The sequence below is a fragment of the Hemiscyllium ocellatum genome, chromosome 10 (genome assembly GCF_020745735.1).
Source record: "Hemiscyllium ocellatum isolate sHemOce1 chromosome 10, sHemOce1.pat.X.cur, whole genome shotgun sequence".
In the NCBI taxonomy this organism is placed as follows: domain Eukaryota; kingdom Metazoa; phylum Chordata; class Chondrichthyes; order Orectolobiformes; family Hemiscylliidae; genus Hemiscyllium; species Hemiscyllium ocellatum.
This window is the reverse complement of record NC_083410.1, coordinates 98,691,499-98,713,677: the sequence shown is the minus strand read 5'-3', so window position 1 is coordinate 98,713,677 and position 22,179 is coordinate 98,691,499. Positions and strand designations below refer to the sequence as shown.

The 22,179-nt window shown below is 40.3% G+C and overlaps 1 protein-coding gene across 4 annotated transcripts in view; it reads left to right on the top strand.

Moving 5' to 3' along the window:
* ralgapa2 (Ral GTPase activating protein catalytic subunit alpha 2) overlaps window positions 1-22,179 on the top strand; it is a 564,036-nt gene that overhangs the window by 251,778 nt on the left and 290,079 nt on the right. For all 4 annotated transcript variants that reach the window (XM_060831798.1, XM_060831795.1, XM_060831796.1 and 1 more), the window contains exons 29-33: window positions 148-258; window positions 400-468; window positions 565-702; window positions 9,813-9,996; window positions 14,292-15,087. In XM_060831798.1, the coding sequence (XP_060687781.1) occupies window positions 148-258; window positions 400-468; window positions 565-702; window positions 9,813-9,996; window positions 14,292-15,087 (1,298 nt within the window). The remainder of the gene's footprint in view (window positions 1-147; window positions 259-399; window positions 469-564; window positions 703-9,812; window positions 9,997-14,291; window positions 15,088-22,179) is intronic.

Sequence of the window (22,179 nt, the reverse complement as noted above, 5' to 3'; positions counted from 1 at the left end):
GGACTTGTATCACCCAGTCCAAAGTCTGGGCACAGCATCAGCCATGACGTGCTTGGTTTTGAGATAAGTTTACATTGTAGTGATCAGATATTTCTCGTATAAAATAATTTTGATATATTTCTTCACTGTCTTCTGGTTTGTCTCAAGTTTTCAAACAAACTGGTTGCTGAAGTGGCATGTGACATGCTAAAGCTATTGGTTATTCACATGGAACGTCTTGAGAAGTATGAATCACAGCTTCCCAAAAAAATTGCTGAGGTAAATTGCTTTCTTTCAAGATTGAGGGTTTGAGGGTATGACAACTATGCCATCTTTCTGTACTAATTAAAACAATAAATATGAACAAAATATGTATATATTGTGTGCCTTCTTATAAATGTAAATTACTTTTTAATGCAGATCCTTGTGGCTACTATTGCATTTCTGCTGCCGAGTGCAGAACACTCATCTGTTGATGCGGATAAACGGGTGAGCTTGAGGATTTGTTACTCCTATTTAATTGCATGGCACACCTTATGATTATAACTAATGCACAACACTGCATTATATTTTCTTCCTTTTTAGTTAATAGTATCTCTGTTGCTCTGCCTCTTGGATTGGTGCATGGCAATGTCAGTGGAGGCACTACTGGAACCTATTAGTGCAACTTTGATGGAAGACCAAATGGCACGCAAAGCACCTTTACTTGACTATGTCTACAGGGTATGTATATCTTTACTACCTGACTTGAAATAAGTTTAGAACTTCTGCTTGAAAGCATTTAGTTCACTGTCAAAAGTAAGAGATTATTGAAAAATGGCAGTCATATTAAATGATTTCATTAACATCATGTATAATAATAAATTAAAAATTACAATCATGACTTGATTACCTGTCTTATTTTCAAAGGTTTATTTAAGGTATAAATATTCTAATACTTTGCAACAAAATCAGAATTTGTTGGAAAACTTCAGCAGGTCTAGAAGCATTTCTGGAGAGAAAGTAGAGCTCATGTTTTGGTAACCTGTGTATTTCCAGCAATGTTTGATTTTGTTTCTGATTTCCAGTGTCCACAGTTCTTTGGTTTTTCTATTTGGCCTAATACTTAGCAAAATTGTTATGCATCACTCGGGTAGCAAACTGGAAATCAATCATTTTTATTCCCAGAGATGTCACAAAAATTAAGTGTTTCGAAAAGTTTGCAAAATTCTTCAACCAATGGAGCATAGAACAGGATTCTCTACTTAACAAGAATTACACTCCATTACAAATGAATAATATCTATCTACCCATAAGTGATAATGAACCATCAACATGTATCAAGATGGTGGCGGTGGAGTAGGCAGCATCCAGGCTCCTGTACCCGAGCTTGCCCTCTTTGTCCGCTTTTTCTTCTTCTTTGTCTTTTTTTTTCCCTTTTTATCTCTCTGTCTTATTACTTTTTATTCAAACTTACCTGATAAAGAGAGTTCTTCAGCAGGAGGTCAGCTTTGACAGGCTCTGGAACGGCATTGATGTCTTCAGAGGCAGCATGGCTACAGCATCAGCCGGCCTGTGAAGTCTAGAGCAGGGCTCATGCTTCCACATGGAGTGGGCCCCTGGCAGCAGCATGCCATGGGCTGGAGTAGTCCATTCTGGGCACTTTGGCAGTGGCATGGCATGGTTTGGGAAGCCCAAAGTGGCAACTCTGGTGGCATGGTGTGGGCTAGTGTAGCCATGTACAGCTGGAGAAGGAAAAGTTGGATTTTCTTAGTTATCTTGCTTTATTTTTTATTTTATCTTAAGTCAATGTGAATGGCACCATGCATGGTGATGGTGCACACTTTTCACTGTTTTGAGTAGAATACATGTGACAGTAAACGATTCAATTCAAAGCTTGTAACCCCCTTACAGTCTTTCTCTGTCAGTTTCTCTGCGCCTCTCTGTCTCTCTTCTCCTCCCTCTCCTCCAACTAACCCAACCTCCAGTTGTGGCCACATTAGTATCTTATATTATTTCATTCTCTTGTGTTCTGTATCTCTGCCGTTGAAGGAGAGCATTCCATAGGCCTTCTTTACAATCTTATCTGCCTGTACTGCTATCCTTAGGGACCTGTGCACTTGCATGTCAATGTATCCGTCATCTACTGGTCTCAATGTATTCCTGTTTATTGCGTAGTCCTATTTACTGTTTGACCTCCTTAAGTGCATTATCTCTCACTTATCAGAGTTGAATTTCATATGCCACTTTTGTGCCCAAGCCACCAACCTGTCCTCCAGGAAATTACTTACATTATTCAGGCACAGTAGAATTAGTTCTACATGGAGAACCTGGATGACAAAGGATTATGCAACTCTTCTAAGCCTTATCCCTTGTCTTTCTGCTGTTTTTCTGTGTATTTCTTCTCTTCAGTTGCTCATTGTGCAACTGCTGCAAAGGCTGCTATCTCATGATTACGCAGCTGCGTAGCACGCAGCAGGCCAACTTCAATCTTGACACCACTCTGCTGAGTACTGGAAGACTACTGCAGAGCAGTCCAGGCAATGGAACTAATCTCTTTAGTATTGCATAATCGATGATATACTCTTTGACTTTACATATAACAGCATGACTTCTATTACATACATAGGTTTTTTTTCTACTGGGTGCATGTTGTCTTGCAAAAATGCCATCCCGTATTCCCAATTCCTCCGCCTCCACCGTATCTGCCCCCAGGAGGACCAGTTCCACCACAGAACACACCAGATGGCGTCCTTCTTTAGAGACCGCAATTACCCTTCCCACGTGGTGAAAGATGCCCTCCAACGCATCTCGTCCACGTCCCGCACCTCCACCCTCAGACTCCACCCCTCCAACCGTAACAAGGACAGAACGTCCCGGTGCTCACCTTCCACCCTACAAACCTTCGCATAAACCAATTCATCCACCGACATTTCCGCCACCTCCAAAAAGACCCCACCACCAGGGATATATTTCCCTCCACACCCCTTTCCGCCTTCTGCAAAGACCGTTCCCTTCGTGACTACCTGGTCAGGTCCACGCCCCCCTACAACCCACCCTCCCATCCTGGCACCTTCCCCTGCCACCGCAGGAATTGCAAAACCTGTGCCTACACCACCTCCCTCACCTCCATCCAAGGCCCTAAAGGAACCTTCCACATCCATCAAAGTTTTACCTGCACATCCACCAATATCATTTATTGTATCCGTTGCTCCCGATTCAGTCCCCTCCACATTAGGGAGACTGGACGTCTCCGAGAACGCTTTAGGGAACATCTCCAAGACACCCGCACCAATCAACCACATCGCCCTGTGGCCCAACATTTCAACTCCCCCTCCCAATCTGCCGAGGACATGGAGATCCTGGGCCTCCTTCACCACTGCTCCCTCACCACCAGACGCCTGGAGGAAGAACACCTCATCTTCTGCCTCGGAACACTTCAACCCCAGGGCACCAATGTGGACTTCAACAGTTTCCTCATTTCCCCTTCCCCCACCTCACCCTATTTCCAAACTTCCAACTCAGCACTGTCCCCATGACTTGTCCTACCTGCTTATCTTCTTTTCCACCAATCCACTCCACCCTCCCTCCGCCCTTAACCTATCACCTTTATCCCCTCCCCCACTCACCTATTGTACTCTATGCTACTTTCTCCCCACCCCCACCCTCCTCTAGCTTACCTCTCCAGGCTCTCTGCCTTTATTCCTGATGAAGGGCTTTTGCCCGAAACATCGATTTTACTGTTCCTCGGATGCTATCTGAACTGCTGTACTCTTCCAGCACCACTAATCCAGAAGATAGACAATGCTGTCAAGTAGCCACCCTTCTGTTTGAGTTGATGGCTTAGTGAAAGCTGACACAGCAAAGTACTACTACCAGGATGTGTGTGATCATGCATCAGCTGGGCAGTGAGTAAGCCAAATCTTTTCCATTTCTGGTGGAGGGCAGAGTTAGAACATATTGTCTGTAAAGTAATTTGCATATAATCATTGGCACAGTGTACCATGGGGAAGCATGAAATTCCTGCTGACTCTAATGCTTCTTTTCCTTCTTGTCTATCTGGCAAGACAATTAAATGGTGATGGTTCTTTGTTGTTTCTGCAACAGTGGAGGCAAGAATGTGCAAATATATCCAGCTCCAAGTTGAATGGAGCGAAGCGTCTATAAGTTCTTGCACGCAGTTACTTTTATGACACTGGCAAAATAGCTTCTGTCTTGTTACGACTTTACAATTGTGATTGCAGCATGTGGAAATCTTGGTGAAATTACTATTGCCAAAGTACAGACAGCTCACATATTTGTTCCTACCCGAACTTGAGAATTACACCATGAATGCTTTGAGTGATGATGTCCGCCCGTGTGAGAATCTTTTTCCTTTTATCTCCTTTTTCATGCTCAGCCATTCAGTATTGACTTTTGCATGGTCTCTTCATTCAAGTTATGCTTTCGTATAAGGAGAGTTTCTGCTAGTGCGTCCATGTCTGGGCAGAATTGATTTGTGCAGAACCTTTGAATTCACCAAAATCTCCTTCAACACCTGTCGTACCACACTCTCGAGGCTTTTGCAACTGAAAATAACATTAGGAATCACCAGACACTTGTAATCTCAAAGTATGAATAAAGCAACTAACCTAAAGATATTGAATGTGTGTTGAGCTATCCAAGATGAAGAGAGTGTTAGCTGGAAAATTGAGCTTCAGAATGGCACAGCCAGTGCCAAATTAGCATTCCATACTGCTGTTGTGATGTCTGGTTTTTCTAGATAAATGTATATTCTGTGCGCTCATTAGATTCAGTATGCCATCTTGTGCCAGTTGCCTCTTGGTCACAAACACTTCATATGTTCAAGTGATGTGGGTGTTGCTGGACCTGTGTTTAAGTGGCTTGCCCATTTCCATTGAAGTGGGTCTCGAGTTGATGTAGGCAGGTTTCTTCCTTATTAATGAATCAGATATCCATTTGCAGCAATTGAAGGTGGTTACATGGTCAGCTTTAGATTAGTATTTAGCTCCAGATTTTAATTGACTTCAGATTTCTTAATCTGCTATGTTCAGATCCAGACCCATCTTCCCAGAACAATACTTTGGCACTGTGGATCACTAGCCCAGTGACATTACCATTGCACCACTGCCTCCCCTCTGCGTTGGGTTTCCTTTCCTTCAGTTTGTAACTTCTTTCTTCCCACCCATCTTTGAAAAGGCTGACAGATAATTGAACAATAGCTTGAACGCTAGTGAAGTTTTGCATCTTGTTCTTGCAACTTAACATTGAGATTATCTCAAAGGTCTAAAGAGCTAATATGTGCAGGGAGCACAATCAATTAATTTAAATTAATGAATCCTGGATAATGGATCAGCTCACTGATTTTGTGTACACAGTTTATGTGATGTCTTCTCACTAATACAGCAATAATGAACAGCCCTGCACTACAGATTTTCAACAGTTCTTGTGTAAAGGCTCTTAATGCCAACCAATAGTTGGTTTGAATTGAGCGTAGACAGCAACGACAATCATAATTAATATGGAATACTGTCAAACAAGTAGATTACAAGAATAGGAAAACCCAGGGAGCTCAGCTTTTCTGATGGGAAGATGGTTGTTGCTTCCACCTAGGCACAGGTCCCAATGCATTGGACTCCCAGGAATGACCTGTCTTTTGGAGCTTCAACTGGGCAATTATCAGGCTTCTGGAAGACACTGAAACAATTCCTAATTCTGGGTTAGAATCACAGGCTTTGAAGGGTTCTGGCTGACTTAGCTCAATATCTATACATCAACTGTTAGTAGAATTAAAATCTACAGTGTATCCTGGGAGAATGTTAAACTGACAACCCCCCACCAAACCCAATGTCTTTCCCTGGTACTCGGAATGTACAGCCAACTCATTTTGCTCCAATCAGGTTCCCTCAAACCCAACACTGTCACTGCTATGATTTAAACCCCTTCAACCCCAAACCTCAGGACCAACATCCCACCTCGTGCCCATTCTGTTTAAGATGATGTGGGCCATTGTATTTCAAGGGACATTTTTAATTGTTGTTGGTAGGCGTTGACACCAAAACTAAAGACTACTTTATAACTAAAAAGGTATTTTTTAACAATCTAAGCGGCATAATATCTTTATTAGCAATGCTGCTATACGCATATTACTATTACTCTTGTATACCGTGTTTCATGCAATCCAACAGTGATTATATTTCAAATGGACTTCTCTAGATGTAAAAAATTTTGACTCATGCGTTGCTCAGTAAAATTAAGTGCTATGTAAAAATACAAAACGTTAGTTTTGAACTCCTGTTTATAAATTGATGTCAATGAATTGCAGGTATATCTCATGATTGTGGCAGTGTGTCTGTGTTGCATATTACATCGAAGTGAGCCTTTGTTGTAAATTAAACAGATATCCATCTCTTTTGGTCAAGTTTTTAAGAAACTATCCCTTGTATTTTCTTCTGTGCAATATGTATTATAGCTTTTATTTAGGCCTGGCAACTCTCTTTAGCAAAGGAGACAAACAGCAGTCCAAACATATTTTTAAATTCATTTGAATAAGTGTGTTATAATCCACCTCCATGATAGGTGGTATTTGACCTGGATCTTCTGGCCCAGAGATAGTGACATTGCCAATGTGCCACAAGAGTCCCTTAACCAGAAGTTCATGCTTGCTTTTGAAATGTGAACCTCAAGTGTGTAATCACTGAACTAATTATTAGCGGCAAGTTGGTGGAAATTAAGTTTGAAGAATAACTTAATAAAAAGATTAGTGGTTATTGTATTTGTTTACTAAAGAGATGGCATGAAGTGATACTATAACCAATAAAAAAATCCATGGTAAAGGCAAATGTTGTTCAGTAAAGTAATTTTTAAATCTGATTCCTGTGACTAACCTCTTTGACACGCACACAAATACTTTTTCTGCATCTTCTTTCTCCTTGACTCCAGCTATTTTGCTCCTCATTTTTCTTACATTTTGTTTGGTTCTCCTACTTCTCTGATTCTCCTTCTCACATTGTAGCAGGGAGCGTCACATTATGGTGGTACAAATCAGAAATTCTAGATTTGCAGCACCTGTAGTTTCCTTTGTATTTTGATTGGAAAGTGATGAGTAGCCACAACTGAATTGTTGATTTGCAATATGTTGTAAGCAAGGCTCCCTACTGGCTTTTACAACTATCCCATGTCAGCTTGTCTATTCCTCCCAGATTGATCAATGAATGTCACATTCCCAAATGCATGTCAATTTTGTACATTTATTATTTTATTCTTCTTTGAACACACTCAGACCGAGAACTAAACTTGAAGTTTCAACCTTCGCAGACTTTAATAAATTACATTTGATCTCCCTTGGCCCCTTTTCATGTCATGATCTCTCATTCTGTCCTCCAGTTCATATCTATACTGTTTCACCTGCTCCTTTAGAACTGGGTATACATGATAAATCAGGTTAAAGTGAGGAGGACTCAACAATTAGGAATCTGAGGCTGGACAAAGAGACTATGAACACTGGGGATTTATAAATTGAGGGTTGGCTCAACAAGTAGGGTATTAGAGATGATTACAAAGTATAGATCTATGTTTCTGCACCCAATAAATTCAAGCCTAACCATAGAATAGAATCAGAATGATTATGACACCGAAAAAGCAGATTAGGCCCATGCTAGCTCTTCAGAATGGTAACTCAGCTAAGTCTGACACCCTTGCCATCCTGTCTGTCACTTTTTTTCCCCTGTCTTCAGTACTCTTCTGTGTGGCAAGATTGAATGTGACTCCAGAAAACTTTCCCAAAGTGCTATTGCAATCTTAACTGCATATTGCATAAAAGTAGTTTTGTCTTTCAACTTAAATTTATTCTTGTACTTGTGTTATTGCAAAAGTCACATTGGTAATTTTTGAAAAAATTAAGTTTTATTTTATGAAATGTTTTTTATTACCAAAAGCATATACTTAAAAATCAAGTAATGGGGATGTACACACTTTGTAAACCATCATGAAACTATCTGTTTTACATGCTAGAGATATAAGTCTTGAAATGGAAGGAATTCATAAGAGGCTGACAGTGGAGAATAGCAGTGTCTGTAATTACAGGAGACCCTTAAATTTAGCAGATGCTGGAACAGACTTGGTAGAAGTTTATTCAGTAGTGTGCAAACAAATCTGATAGTGGGAGGGTTGCCATATCGCTGATCGTAAGATCATAAGACATAGGAGCAGAAATTAGACCATTCAGCCCTTTGAGTCTGCTCCACTACTCGATCATGGCTGATAAGCTTCTCCTTCATTTTCTAAACTCCATCGAGTATAGACCCAGAGTCCTCAAATGTTGTTCGTATGTTAAGCTTTACATTCCTGGGACCATTCTTGTGTACCTTCTCTGAATACTCTCCAGGGCCAGTCCATCCTTCCTGAGATATGGGGCCCAAAACTCTGCACAGTACTCCAAATATGGTCTGACCAGAGACTTTGAGACTCAGAAGTACACCACTGCTTTTATATTCAAGTTCTCTCAAATTACAGACTCAATCTGCAAGTTTTCCTTGTGAGAATCCTAGACGAGAACTCCCAAGTCTCTTTGCATTTCAGACTTCTGAATTTTCTCCCCATTTAGAAAATAGTCCATGCCTCTAGTCTTCCTACCAAACTGCATACTTTCATACTTTCCCATGTTGTACTCCATCTGCCACTGCTTTGCCTGCTCTCCTAACCTGTCCAAATCCTTCTGCAACCTCCGCACCTCCTCAAATGCTACCTGTGTCTGTACCTATCTTTGTATGACTGCACACTTAGCCAGAATGCCCTCCGTTCCTTCATCTAGATCATTAATGTATAAAGTGAAAGGTTGTGGCCCCAACACTTAGCCTTGCAGAACACTGCTTGTCAACTGCTGCCATCATGAGAAGGACTCTTTTATCCCACACTCTGCTTTTTTCCCATCAGCCAAGCTTCTATCCATGCTAGCACCTTGCCTCTATGACACCATGGACCCTTGTCTTACTGATCATCACCAAGTGTGTCATTTATTTCATTTTCTACTGTATTTATCTTTTGGTTGTGCCTTTCTAAATTTAGTGCTAACCTGAAGAGGAAGAGTTTTGCATTCTCTTGGCATTTTGTTCCCTGCACCTTCAAGAGAAGTCTTATGTTCTATTTACTTAGTTGAACTTATACCCAAGACTCAGCAATGAAAGGGTTGTAGCATGAGAATCCCAATAAGTATAAATGTCTCTTAAAAAAAACTAATTGCTGGAATGTAATTATTTTTAATAACACTTTATTCAAGATACATTTTGTTTCAAAATCTTTCAATTTTTTTCTAACTTCGTTAAGATGGTTCTAATATTTAAATTCCACAGCAAAATCCAGCACAATATTAAAATATTTTGTAATCTAATTTAATCCAGAGCCTTAAAAGACTTGTATGCTTTGACTTTTCAAAATAATGGGTAGTAAATTGACACTATTCATGAGGGCAAAAGGCAGCTTGTATTTTTTTTTGTAGTATTCCACCAGCTGCCACAGTAAGAACCCAACTCGTTTTTATTTAATTAAAGATGAACTTTGCATTGTTCACATGCTTGTAAAAGCTATGGCAAAACCTCATAATTACTAGATGCAGACTTAGCTATGATTAGTCACTATGCATTAGCTTTGGTTTTAATTAGCTCCTGAAGGAACAGAACAACATGAGATTGACAGAAAAGAGAAACGGTGATTTTTTTTTTTCAGTGTGCTATTTGCAAAGTGAATTAATGTTGAGCCACAGTGTCATAGAGCTTGTGAAGTTTCTTGATGAAGCAAATCATGTGGTATCTATTTGTAGGATTTGTTCAACCCATCTGTTGTCTTATGTTTTTCAGGTATTGCATTCCTGTGTTTATGGTTCTCACCTCTTCACCCAACAAAGCCAATACCTGCTGACTCTTGCTGATGTCTCGTCAACAGAATATGATCCATTTTTGACATTGGGAAATGTCAAGAATTCTGAACCTGTTCATTCATATGTCCCTAAGGATTTTGGCAGCCTTCTTACTGTCACTGAAAGTAAGTATTTCACATTTACAATGTTTTTTTCCCCCTGAATTGCACTTGTTAGTGCAATTTCTGACGAGAAGCTCTTGAGTGTTAAAAGAGCCCTTTTACAAATCCTCTTCCTGTAGATACTAATATATGAAAGCATTCAGTAGTTTGGCACCAATGCAGTCACAGACCTTGTTTATTTTTAAGTCAGTAAGTGCTCATGACTATATGGCCTCGATTTTTCATTTAGCCTTCTTTCAATGCCAGCGTTAACCTTGTTAAATAAATGGGTTAATACCAGTCTTGCAGCAGTCATCAGAAAATTTCAGTTTGTATTTTTTATGATTGCCAAGCTCATAAGGCAGCTACATTATAAAGCCAATCTTGGTAATAAACTATTCATTGTTTTGTTAAATATATTTACAAATGAGTAAACTTAAACACGTGTCTTATAATCTTCAAATTTATGTATGGAGTTTGAGGGTATGTTTTGCATAGCATAAACGCATTATGTTGCACAGTCAATTTATACAATCAAAATAAGTATTTTATTATTGCCATCATAGTGTTGTTGAAAAAACAGTAGGGAGGATGTGAATACATACAAGTGCTGGGCATTTTTGTTTGGAATTTGGACCACACAAGTTTACATCAAAAACCCAACTCTGTATTGAGCTGAAGAGTGAGTTTTAAGAGTACTTTCCATTTGTATTTACTATGGAGAAGGAGGATGTAGGTATAGAACTCAGGGAGGAGGACTGTAATAAACCTGAACAAGTTACAATTGAGAGTGAGAAAGTATAAGTGACTTTTGCAGGTTTAGAATTGGATTCAACCCCAGTCCCAAATAAGATATATCCCAGGGTTGTGGGAGAACAGGGATGATATCACAAGGTCCCTGATGCTAATTTTCAAATCCTTTTTGACAACAGGAGAGGTACGAGAGAACAGTTAATGTGGTACCCTTCAGGACTGGTGGTAGGGATAAATCAGTAAATTGTAGGCTTATGAGTTGAACATTTGTGGTGGGGAAACTATTGCAACAAGTTCTTCGTTTTGAGAAACAAGGATTACTCCTCAATAGTCAGTCTGGTTTTGGCAGACAAAGACATTAGATTGAGTTATTTTGAGGTGGCTAAATGTGTAGATGAGGTTCGTGCAGTTGATGTAGTTGATGGGACTTTAGTAAGACTTTTGATAAAGCGTAGCATAGGAAATTTGTTAAAAAGCTAAGAGCCTATGGGATCCAAGGCATTTTGGCAAGTCCGATACAAAATTGATTTTGTGACAGGAGGGGAGAGGGTGATTGTTGAACCTTTTTAGTGTTCAGTGTCATCGTATACGTCACTGACCTAGACACAAATGTAGGAGGTTTTAGTAAGTTTGCGGGGGACATTAAAATTGGTGGTGTGGATAGTAATAAAGAGGAAAGCCTTAGCTAATAAGACAGTGTACAAGGCTGGTCAAATGGGCAGAACAGTGGCAATTTGAATTTAATATGGAAAAGTGTAAGGTGATGCATTTTGGGAGCACTAAGAAAACAATTGAATACATGTTGCATGATAACACCCAAGGAAATACAGATGATTAGAGGGCCATCTTTATTAGTTGAGACATTGAATACAAGAGCAGTAAGTCATAGAGTTATACAACACAGAAACAGACCCCTCGGTCCAATCAATCCATGCTGACCATTATTCCAAACTAGTCCCACTTGTCTGCTCCTGGCCCATATCCCTCCAAACATTTCTTATTCATGTACTTTTTCGAAATGTCTTTTAAACATTGTACCTGGTCCTGCATCCTCTACTTCCTCTAGAAGTTCACTCCACACACAAACACAGTGTAAAAAATCAAATTGACCATCATGTTTTTTTAAACCATTCTCCTCTCACTTTAAAAATATGCCACCTAGTCTTGAAACACCCACCTGAGGGAAAAGACACCTGCCATTCACCTTATCTGTTCCCCTCATGATTTTCCAAACCTCTAGAAGGTCGCCTCTCCAACTCCTATGTTCCAGTGAAAAACTGTCTCAGCCTCTCCTTATAACTTAAACCTTCCATTCTCAGTAACATCCTGGTAAATCTCTTTTGAACTCTCTCCAGTTTAACGATATCCTTTCTATAACAGGGAGACCAGAACTGAGGTTACGATGGAGTGTATAAGATGTTGGCTGAAAATATGTTGCTGGAAAAGCGCAGCAGGTCAGGCAGCATCCAAAGAGCAGGAGAATCGACGTTTCGGGCATGAGCCCTTCAGGAAGAAGGAGCCCTTCTTCAGCCCTTCTTCTATCATCCCTGAAGAAGGGCTCATGCCCGAAACATTGGTTCTCCTGCTCTTTGGATGCTGCCTGACCTGCGCTTTTCCAGCAACACATTTTCAGCTCTGAGCTCTAGCATCTGCAGTCTTCATTTTCTCCCTGTATAAGATGTTAGTTCGGCCACACCTGGAGTAGTGACTGCAATTGTCACCACAGTACAGAAAGGATGTAATCTCTCCAGAGAAGGTGCAGAAGAGATTCATCAAGGTGCTTGCCTGGCTGGAATGTTTCAGCTATGAAGAGAAACTACATTGGTTGGGGTTGTTTTCCTTAGAGCAAAGAAAGTAGAAAGAATTTCCTTGTGCTGAGGGTCATGCGTCTCTAGAACCTACTACCTGAAAGGTGTGGCAGAGGTGGGAACCTTTGCAACATTTAAGCAGTATTTTGATGAGCATTTATAATGCCACAGCATACAAGGCTACCGGTCAAGTTTAGATGGGTACTTGATGACACAATGAACTGAAGGGTCAGTTTCCATGCTGTAAAACTCTAACTGTACATGACCATAGATCCTGGGTACCAATTTGAGATTTTTTTCTAGACAGATCAAGTATGTCAATTAATTGTTAACCATTGACTTTTTCACAGATGCAATCTCCTAATGAGATTACAGAGCTAAATTCTTTTGTTTAAGCTGACTTTCGGCTGCTAGCAGCTACAGGACAGCAAGGATTATTGCATACAGCAAATAATGAGAAGAAACAGGTGTTGTGACTCATAACTGTTATACTTACAAAAAAAAGTAAATGTTTTGTCTTCCCTAACTGCAAATGACTAAATTAGATACAGTGGTTAGCACTGCTGCCTCACAGCGCCTGTAACCCGGGTTCGATTCCCGACTCAGGCGACTGACTGTGTGGAGTTTGCACGTTCTCCCCGTGTCTGCGTGGGTTTCCTCCGGGTGCTCCGGTTTCCTCCCACAGTCACAAAGATGTGCGGGTCAGGTGAATTGGCCAAGCTAAATTGCCCATAGTGTTAGGTAAGGGGTAAATGTATGGGTGGGTTGCGCTTCGGCGGGTCGGTGTGGACTTGTTGGGCCGAAGGGCCTGTTTCCACACTGTGTCTAATCTAATCTAAAAAAAAAAATCATATTTTTCATGCACAGCACCCTATTGGCTTTGGTATATTCAGTTTCTGTATGCCTGCTCTGAGAAATGAACTGAAAACAGGAAATTATCATATTGAATTGTATTACAAGATGGTGAGGAAACAGTCATTTATCATCCAAATGTACCATCTAATTACTACTTCTGTAGTTGGCTTTTCACCACTGAAAGGACATTCCCTACAGCTGGTTTCATGGTCCTGCAATACTAAATTTAAAATGTTGACATCTTCTTCCTGAACTCCTGTTAGATCAGAATTTTAGGTGTGGGGGTAGATTTGAGATCAAGAAAATGGTGGGGACCCACAGTAAGACAAAGGAGATCTGCAAATATGTGCACTTTCTTTCACTTTCCGAATCCTCTAGTCTTCTGAGTTTGGTTGTCATCTAATTGTTGCTTTATTATAATAGACAGATGGATTTATTTAGAGCTGCTGGTCTCTGAGGTGTGGACAATATCTGCATTCTCACCCAGAAGTCAGATCTACACTTGGTGTACTTGGACTAATCAATGAAGTGCAGAGGTCATGCCAGGATAGAAACTATGCATTTCATAATGTGTACCTGCAGTGATGAGGGAAAGGAGAGGGAAAGAATATAAGCTTAGCATCTTTTCTGAGACAAAAACAGAAGTTGCTGGAAAAGCTCAGCAGGCCTGGCAGCATCTGTGGGAGAAATCAGAGTAAACGTTTTGGGTTAGGTGACCCTACCTCCAAACAGTCTGATTTCTCTCCACAGATGTTGCCAGATCTGCTGAACTTTTCCAGCAACTTCTGTTTTTGATTCTGATTTTTAGTATCCACAATTCTTCCAGTTTTTATTTCATGTCTTTTCAAATGGCAATGAATGATAGATGCAGTTTACGTATTTCTTTATTAACATTTGTCACAGGTAAGAAGAAAAGAAATTTGGATTGGATCCCTCTTACAGCACGCATGGTAATGGCTCACCTAATAAATCATTTAGGTCATTATCCGCTCAGTGGAGGTCCTGCTGTACTTCATAGTCTCGTCACTGAGAACCAGGACAACCCCTATGTTGAATCATCAGACCTATCTGCTGAGGTTTTCAAAAGCCCAAATTTGCAACTTTTTGTACTCAATGACAGCACCCTAATTTCCTACCTTCAGATTCCTACCGAAACAGTTTTCTGTGAAAAAATCTCGAACAGTGAACCAAAGATTCCTGCCTCAGGTGTGAGGATAATTGTGCGTGACATCTCTGGAAAATATTCTTGGGATGCTCAGATTCTATATGGCCCCCTCAGCAATCAGATGACTGCTGTGAAAAACTGTAATACATTTTATTCAAATACTGCTTTTGTTGCTGATGGTCAGTCTGACCCGGTAATCGCAAACTGCATTTCTCATGAAATGGAGCACGATGATCTTGATCAGTTGCTTGAAAACTTAAGTAACAGTAGTCCAGAATGCCTACCACATCCACAGCTGGGACTAAGTGAGCCAGCACCATTACCAATTGGAATGAATCTTGATCAAGAAAGAAATATCATAGATGCCATAACCAGACAGAACAATCGTGAAGAGGAATACATCCGTAAGTGGAGCAGGGATCATTGCATGAGTGTGACCAATCAAAAAGAATCTGTTCATCATGAACCTCAGGCACAATTTTACTACTGCAGACTATTTCTTAATGACATGGGGATGAATTCTTGGGAAAGAAGGTAAGCCATAAATCTATTTAAAAGTAAAAAAGAATTAGTACATTGAGGACAATGAGAATCTTTGGAGGCACTCAGTGAAATATACTCGACAATTTTCCAATATCGGAGTCTATTTCTATCCTAGGAAACATCCTGGTGAATTTCCCCTGCACCTTCTCCAATGCAATTGTGTCCTCCTAGAGTGTGGTTCCCAGAACTGCACACAGTACTCCAGTTGTGGCCTAACCTAAGTCCTGTACAGCTTCTGTATAACAAGTCCCATATTCTTTCTTAACCATCCTCTTAACCTGCCCTGCTACCTTCATATATTTGTGGACCAGCATCTCCAGATCCCTCCATTGCCCTGAACTTCCGAGCATCCTGCCATTCATTGAGTACTTCCTTTTTATTGTTACTTCTTCCAAGGTACATCACCTCTCAGTTATCCAGGTTAAATTCTATCTGCCATTGATCCTCCCATCTGACCATTCTGTGTATATCCTTCTGTAATCTAAGACCTTCTTTCTTGCGGTCATCCACCTGGTCAATGTTTATGTCATCTTTTTATTAACACACCCACATTTTCTTCTGTATCATTTGGATATATCATAAACAGTAAAGGATCCAGCATTGACCCCTGTGTTACGCCACTGGACATCAGCCTCCAGTCGCACAAACATCTTTCTAGCACCATTCTTTGTCACCTACTAATAAACTAATTCTGGGTCCAATTTACCCTCAATCTATGTGCATTTTCCTTCTTTATCAATCTCTCCTGTGGGATTTTGTCAAAGACTTTATTGAAATCTATATAAACTATATCAACTGCCCTTATCTACATGTCTGATCACTTCTTCGAAAAATTTAACCACATTTGCTTGGCGTTATCTCCCTTGACCAAAGCCATACTAAATAATCAACCATTGCCTCTCCAAGTCAAGATTAATTCTCTCCTTGAGATTTTTTTTCCACAGTTTCCATGCCACTGTTGGGAGAGTTAAATCACACAACATCAGGTTATAGTCCAATAGGTTTATTTGGAAGTACTAGCTTTCAGAGCACTGCTCCTTCATCAGATAACAATTGGGGCAGAACTTTCTCGAGATAACTTAAGGTTTTATTAAAAAAAAGTGACATCTCAGCTCAGGCAATGTATTAAAAGTGAGGTTAGAGTGTATCCCAATCTTGAGTCAGAGTGGTTCCATTTCCAAAGTAGAAATTTATAAAATGTTTTGTGCATTGATTGCCTGCAGGTTGTGTGCTTTTTGAGCAAAAGTAGAAAGTATCTGCAAATGCAAATTCAAAAAAATGCAAAGTCTTACATGTGTGTGTGCACGCATGTGAGTGAGGGTGTATATGTGCTTGGTAGAGTATGTGCATGAGTGTAGTGGAGTATAAGCCTGTGAGAGGGTAAATGAGTGTGGAGGGTGCGTGTATGTGAAGAGGTCTACATGAGTGTGTGAGCATGTAAGTGTGTGTGTGAGAGAGAGAGAGTCTGTAGTTTAGTGTGGTCACTTATAGTGTGATGTGAATTCTTCAGTTGAGGGACCAGGGGATTCGCGTCACACTGCAAGTGACACTACAGACCCTGTCTAATATACACGGTCTCTCAGACAGACAGACAGACACACATGCACACGCACATCCTCTCACAGGCTTATATTCTGTCACACGCACACATGCCCTTGCATGCGTGCGAGCGCGCACACACATGCACAATCACATGCGCACATTCACAATCACATGCTGTCTCATTCTCTCGCTCTCACCCTCACATTCGCGCACACACAGACACATAAGTATGGGGTGAATTCGCATTTGCAGAATTGTATTTGCAGATACATTCTATTTTTGCTCAAAAAAGCATGCTACTTGCAGGCAGTCAATCCACATAACATTTTGTAAATTTCTACTTTTGGAAATAGATACAGTCTGACTCCAGATTGGGATGCAGACTCGAACCTCTCACCTTTTAATACATTGTCTGAGCTGAGGTGTCACTTTTTTTCCATGAAATTTAAATTATTTTGAGAATGTCACTTAATAGAGTTTCTGGGGTTTACATAGTAATGAACCAAAATCTGCAAACCAGTCGAAAAGATGAAAGACTTAACAGCAATCTAGATTTGTTCAATATATTGTTTTAGTTGCACAACACTGTGATCTTTTGTTATACATTCTGCGTTTTATGATTCTGCCCCACTAGTTATGCGATGAAGGAGCAGTGCTTTGAAAGCTAGTACAGGGACACAATTCTTTATCTGAAACTCGCAGGACCAACTGGTTTTTGGAATTTTGACTTGTTCAAATTTCGGAATAAGTGACAGTTCAACAGTGAAATTTTAAAATTCTTACCGAACAGCAGACTCATTGTGAGTACTATGGGCCCTGAGGCAGAATTGAAGCCTGCCAGTGATGGGCCATGCCCACCCACGTTGCATCTGAGTAGTATGCATTGAGTGGGTGTGGAGTTGGGTTAACTGTTTGCACGATGATAAACCTTGTTAATGAGATAAAAACTTCACAAGAAAACCTTTGGATTTTGGAACTTTTCAGATTTCGGATAAAGGGTTGTCAGTCTGTACTTCCAAATAAGCCTGTTAGACTATAACCTGATGTTATGTGATTTTTAACTTTGTCCACCTCAGTCCAACACTGGTACCTCCACATCTCTGTTGAGACTCATTGGTCTGTAATTCCCTGGTTTATTTCTATCACCTTTCTTGAAAAGTGGAACATTAGCTGTCCTCCAGTCCTTTTGCATCCTCTGTGGTCAGACAGGAATTTAAAAAATTGGGTCAGAGCCCCTGTAATTTCCTCATTCATTTCCCAGGGTGCAACTCATTTTGTCACGGAGATTTATCCATTTTTAAGCCTGTTATACCTCCAATAGCCTTCATTTCCTATGTCAAACTGCTGAAGAACCAAACAGACCACCTTCCTGAATTCATTATTTCGGTTTTCCTCCTCCAAAGTGAAGACAGATGTGTGAAGTATTTAACACCCTGCTAGTGTCCTCCAACACCAGGCACAGATTATTTCCTTGGTCCCTAATGGGCCTTACTCTTTCTGTGGCTATCCTCTTTAGCTTTATCATATATACTCATGTAAAAGTCGATCCCCTATTTTTGGCCAAAAAAATCTGAAATTTTCCATATACCTTGTAAACGTCGACCCTAATTCTTCACAGATAACAGAACAACATTTGAGTCCAGTGTGCTGGTTGTCCTTCTCCGCTTTGGGTCTTCCAGTCTGCTGGCTATTGCACTATCTTCTGGGTTTTCAGAATTACTGGGATTTGATTTTTTTTTCTTTTTGTTTAGAGATCAGTTGGCCTTCTGCTATTGATATGGTATGAATTTTGACTGGCATTAATTTCAGCCCTCAAAAATAGTATCCATTTAGTAGTAGATCCATATAGTAGTAGACCCCATAAATTTAAAAAGTAGTCAAAAGATTTTGACTATTACTCAAGTATTTACGGTAATATATTTATAGAATTTCTTGGAATTCTCCCTAATCTTACCTACAATCTTTCTTTGTATGTAATCCATCTTTGTTTTCCTAATTGCTTTCTTAAATCCTCCATACAGTTTCTTTACGCCAATAGTACCGACGTTGTCTTACCCTTTTGTACCCATTTTCCATAACAAACTTAAAAAGTACAGTCTTGTGGTCACTATTGCTAAAGTGCTTTCCCAATGCCACCTTGAACACCTCTCTATCATTATTCACCAGAATTAGGTCCAGCTCTGCAGCGTGTCTTGTTTGACCTTCTGCTGATACAAAAAGCACTCCTGAAAACATTTCAAGAAATCTGCCCCCTCTAAACCCTTTGAACTATGACCATTCCAGTTGGTGTTGGTGAATTTGAATTTGCTAATAGAATTCCCCCATACTGTTTTCATAAATGTCAGTGAATTGTCTGCATTCACTCCTCTCCACACACACACACCCACCCCCCCCCCCCCCCCCCCCCCCCCCCCAATGACTGTTTAGGGGTCTGTAATACAGGTCCAGCCGTATGAATATCCACTTTTATTCCTAAGGTCTACCCATAAATCTGCATTTGAAGACCCTTCCAAAATATTGTCCCTCCTTAACGCAGTAACTAACTCCTAATTAATAATGCAAAATCACCTCCTATCTTACACACTCCCCTGTACTGCCCGAAGATCCTGTACCCCGGAATGTTGAGCTGCCAGTCCTGCTTCTCCCTCAACCATGTCTCTGTATGGCAGCAGCAGCAGCATAATTCCACATGTCAATTCGTCCCCTTAACCCGCCTGTCATGCCTATAATACTTCTAGCATTAGAGATCGTTCCAGCCTCACCTTATTGTTCTGAAACTCAACATTGCTGAACTGCCTCTGCCTTGATTCCTTGAAAAGTATGCTGTGTCCCTATTGTACTAATACTTTGTTCTTTCTCTCTGCTGACTGTTTTAAACTCTTCTCAACAGCACTAGCAAATTACCCACAAGGATGTTGGTCCCATTCTACCTCAAGTGCAGACCATCCATTTGTACAGGTCCCATCTCCCCCTGAAATGGTCCAAGTGATATAGGAATCTAAAACTCTCCCTCCTGCATCCATTCTTGAGCCCTGCATTCATCTGTCTGACTTTTCTCCTCACTAGCACATTCCATTCGGAGTAATCCACAGATTACAGCATTTGAGGTCCTGCTGTTTAATCTACTGCCTAGCTCCTTAAATTCTTGATGCAAGGCCTCATTCCTCATTCTATCAATGCAATTGATACCAATGTGTACCACGACTTCTGTCTTATCAAGCTCCCCTTCAGGATGCCCTGCAGCTGCTCAATGACATCCTTAATCTGGGTCCAGGGAGGCAGTACAGCATCCTGGAATCATGTCTGTGGCCACAAAAACACCCCTTTGTTCCTCTAACTAATGAATCCCCTACCATTCCTGCATTCTTCTTCCTCTGCTCCTGTACAGTCAGCACTGGTATCAATAAGAATGAATACAGAGAAGCTATTTCATCCAAAACTAGGGGCTGTAATCTTAAAACAAGTGAGGAAGGCACTCAGGGTATGTACCTCCAAACTGCTGAGTCAACTCAGTATTAAAGTTGATTGCAACATTTACATGCTTTTTGCTAAAATTTGGTGTATGTTTTGTTGAAATATGTTAATTGGTATTCAAAATATATTGTTTACAGTCAAACGTATAAACATAATCGCCAACACTAACAGGAAAACAATTGAATGGACTTAATGCTGTTTCATTATTATAATTACGCATCTGTTCGATGAAACACTACCATGCCTGGATGGTACTCTGTAACTATGAAATTGGAAAAATAAATCACCAAGGGAGCATCAGGCCAATATACGTACAAAAGCCTCATTTAAAAGCGCTACTTTTTGACAGATATGCAAATTTACAACAGAGGCAACCCATGACTTTCTTTTACAAAGTACTCCATTATCTCCCAACATTAACAGTTCCTTTCAAAAACATTCCAAAATCCAGGTCCTTGTCTTTGCTAAAAACTGATCAGTTCTTCCTTGGGTTGTACTCCATCTGTGTACTAGATTTGGTTGAAATTCTTCCATTAACTTTTGAGATATACTCGCACGATAACAAACATGGCCAATTAGAAGTTGGCCGTTGAGGGTGGAATCAGGAAGGAAAGAAAAGTTGGTGAGAATCTTAAATTCTCTCCCCCAAAAGTACGAAGGGGCTTGGGCCGATTAGTATTTTCACGATTAAAATTGATGTATGTTTAGCAGGCGATGGTGTTGAGATGTATAGATCAAAGGCCTGAATGTAGCGTTGAAGCACAGATCAACTTGGGTCTAACTGAATAATTCAAAAAAATCATGAAGGGCTGAATAACCTACACCTGTTGCAGTGTGCTTGTACTTTTACATTGAAGAGTGTTTACATTACAGATTCCTAAATTTGCATTCATAACAAGCAAAATTGTCAGGAAGTATATGCAAGTGAATGATTTTAAATATGTTGCTGTTAGTTTCTATGACCAGACACAATTAATTTCGGGATTATTGATTATCTGTTACTTATTTCCATATGTGGCTTTCCCAGTGTCTTTCTACTTCTATTTTTTTGTCTATCTCTTAATTCCTTAGTTCTTACTGTTTCTGATTAATTTGATTTCTTTCTTTGTGATTGTTGGTGGTTTGGCATGTTCGTTTGGAGCATTATAGTAGATTAATGGAAATTGTGAGCCTTCCAAGACTTGCTGTTCCAGAACGTCTGTCTCATTATATAATCTGACTTCCATTCTGTCTCCTTTCCCTCCATTTTTTTCAAAGACCCTTTTCTCCTCCTTATTTCAATAACCATTCCCTTTTGAGCCTTCTGCGTAACCATCACTATCTCCTCCTTTTTATTGTAGCCATTCCCACGTAAACTTATTCAGCAGGGGGATGCGAACTGAAATTGTAGTTCAAGTACAGAGGAGGTTGAGACTAGGGAGGTCCAAAATAAGGTTTCAGAGTCGCAAGAGCGCACCAGCAAGCAAGAAGTTGGTTTGAAGTGTGTCTATTTCAACGCCAGGAGCATCTGGAATAAGGTGGGTGAACTTGCAGCATAGGTTGGTACCTGGGATTTCGATGTTGTGGCCATTTTAGAGACATGGGTAGAGCAGGGACATAGAATAGTTGTTATAGGTTCTGGGATTTCGATGTTTCAGAAAGAACAGAGACGATGATAAGAGGTGGATGTGTGACATTGTTAGTTAAGGACAGTATTACGGCTGCAGAAAGGATGTTTGAGGACTTGTCAACTGAGGTAGCATGGGCTGAGATTAGAAACATGAGAGAAGAGGTCACCCTGTTGGGAGTTTTCTATAGGCCTCCAAATAGTTTTAGAAGAAAGCATAGCAAAGATGATTCGCAGTAGAACGGAGAGTAACAGGGTAGTTGTTAGGGGAGACTGCAGCGTCCCCAATATTGATTGGGAATGTTATAGTTCAAATACGTTAGATGTGTCAGTTTTTGTCCATTGTGTGCAGGAGGGTTTTCTGACAGTATGCAGACAGACCAACAAGGGGTGAGGCCACATTGGATTTGGTACTGGGTAATGAACCTAGCCAGATGTTAGATTTGGAAGTAGGTGAGCAC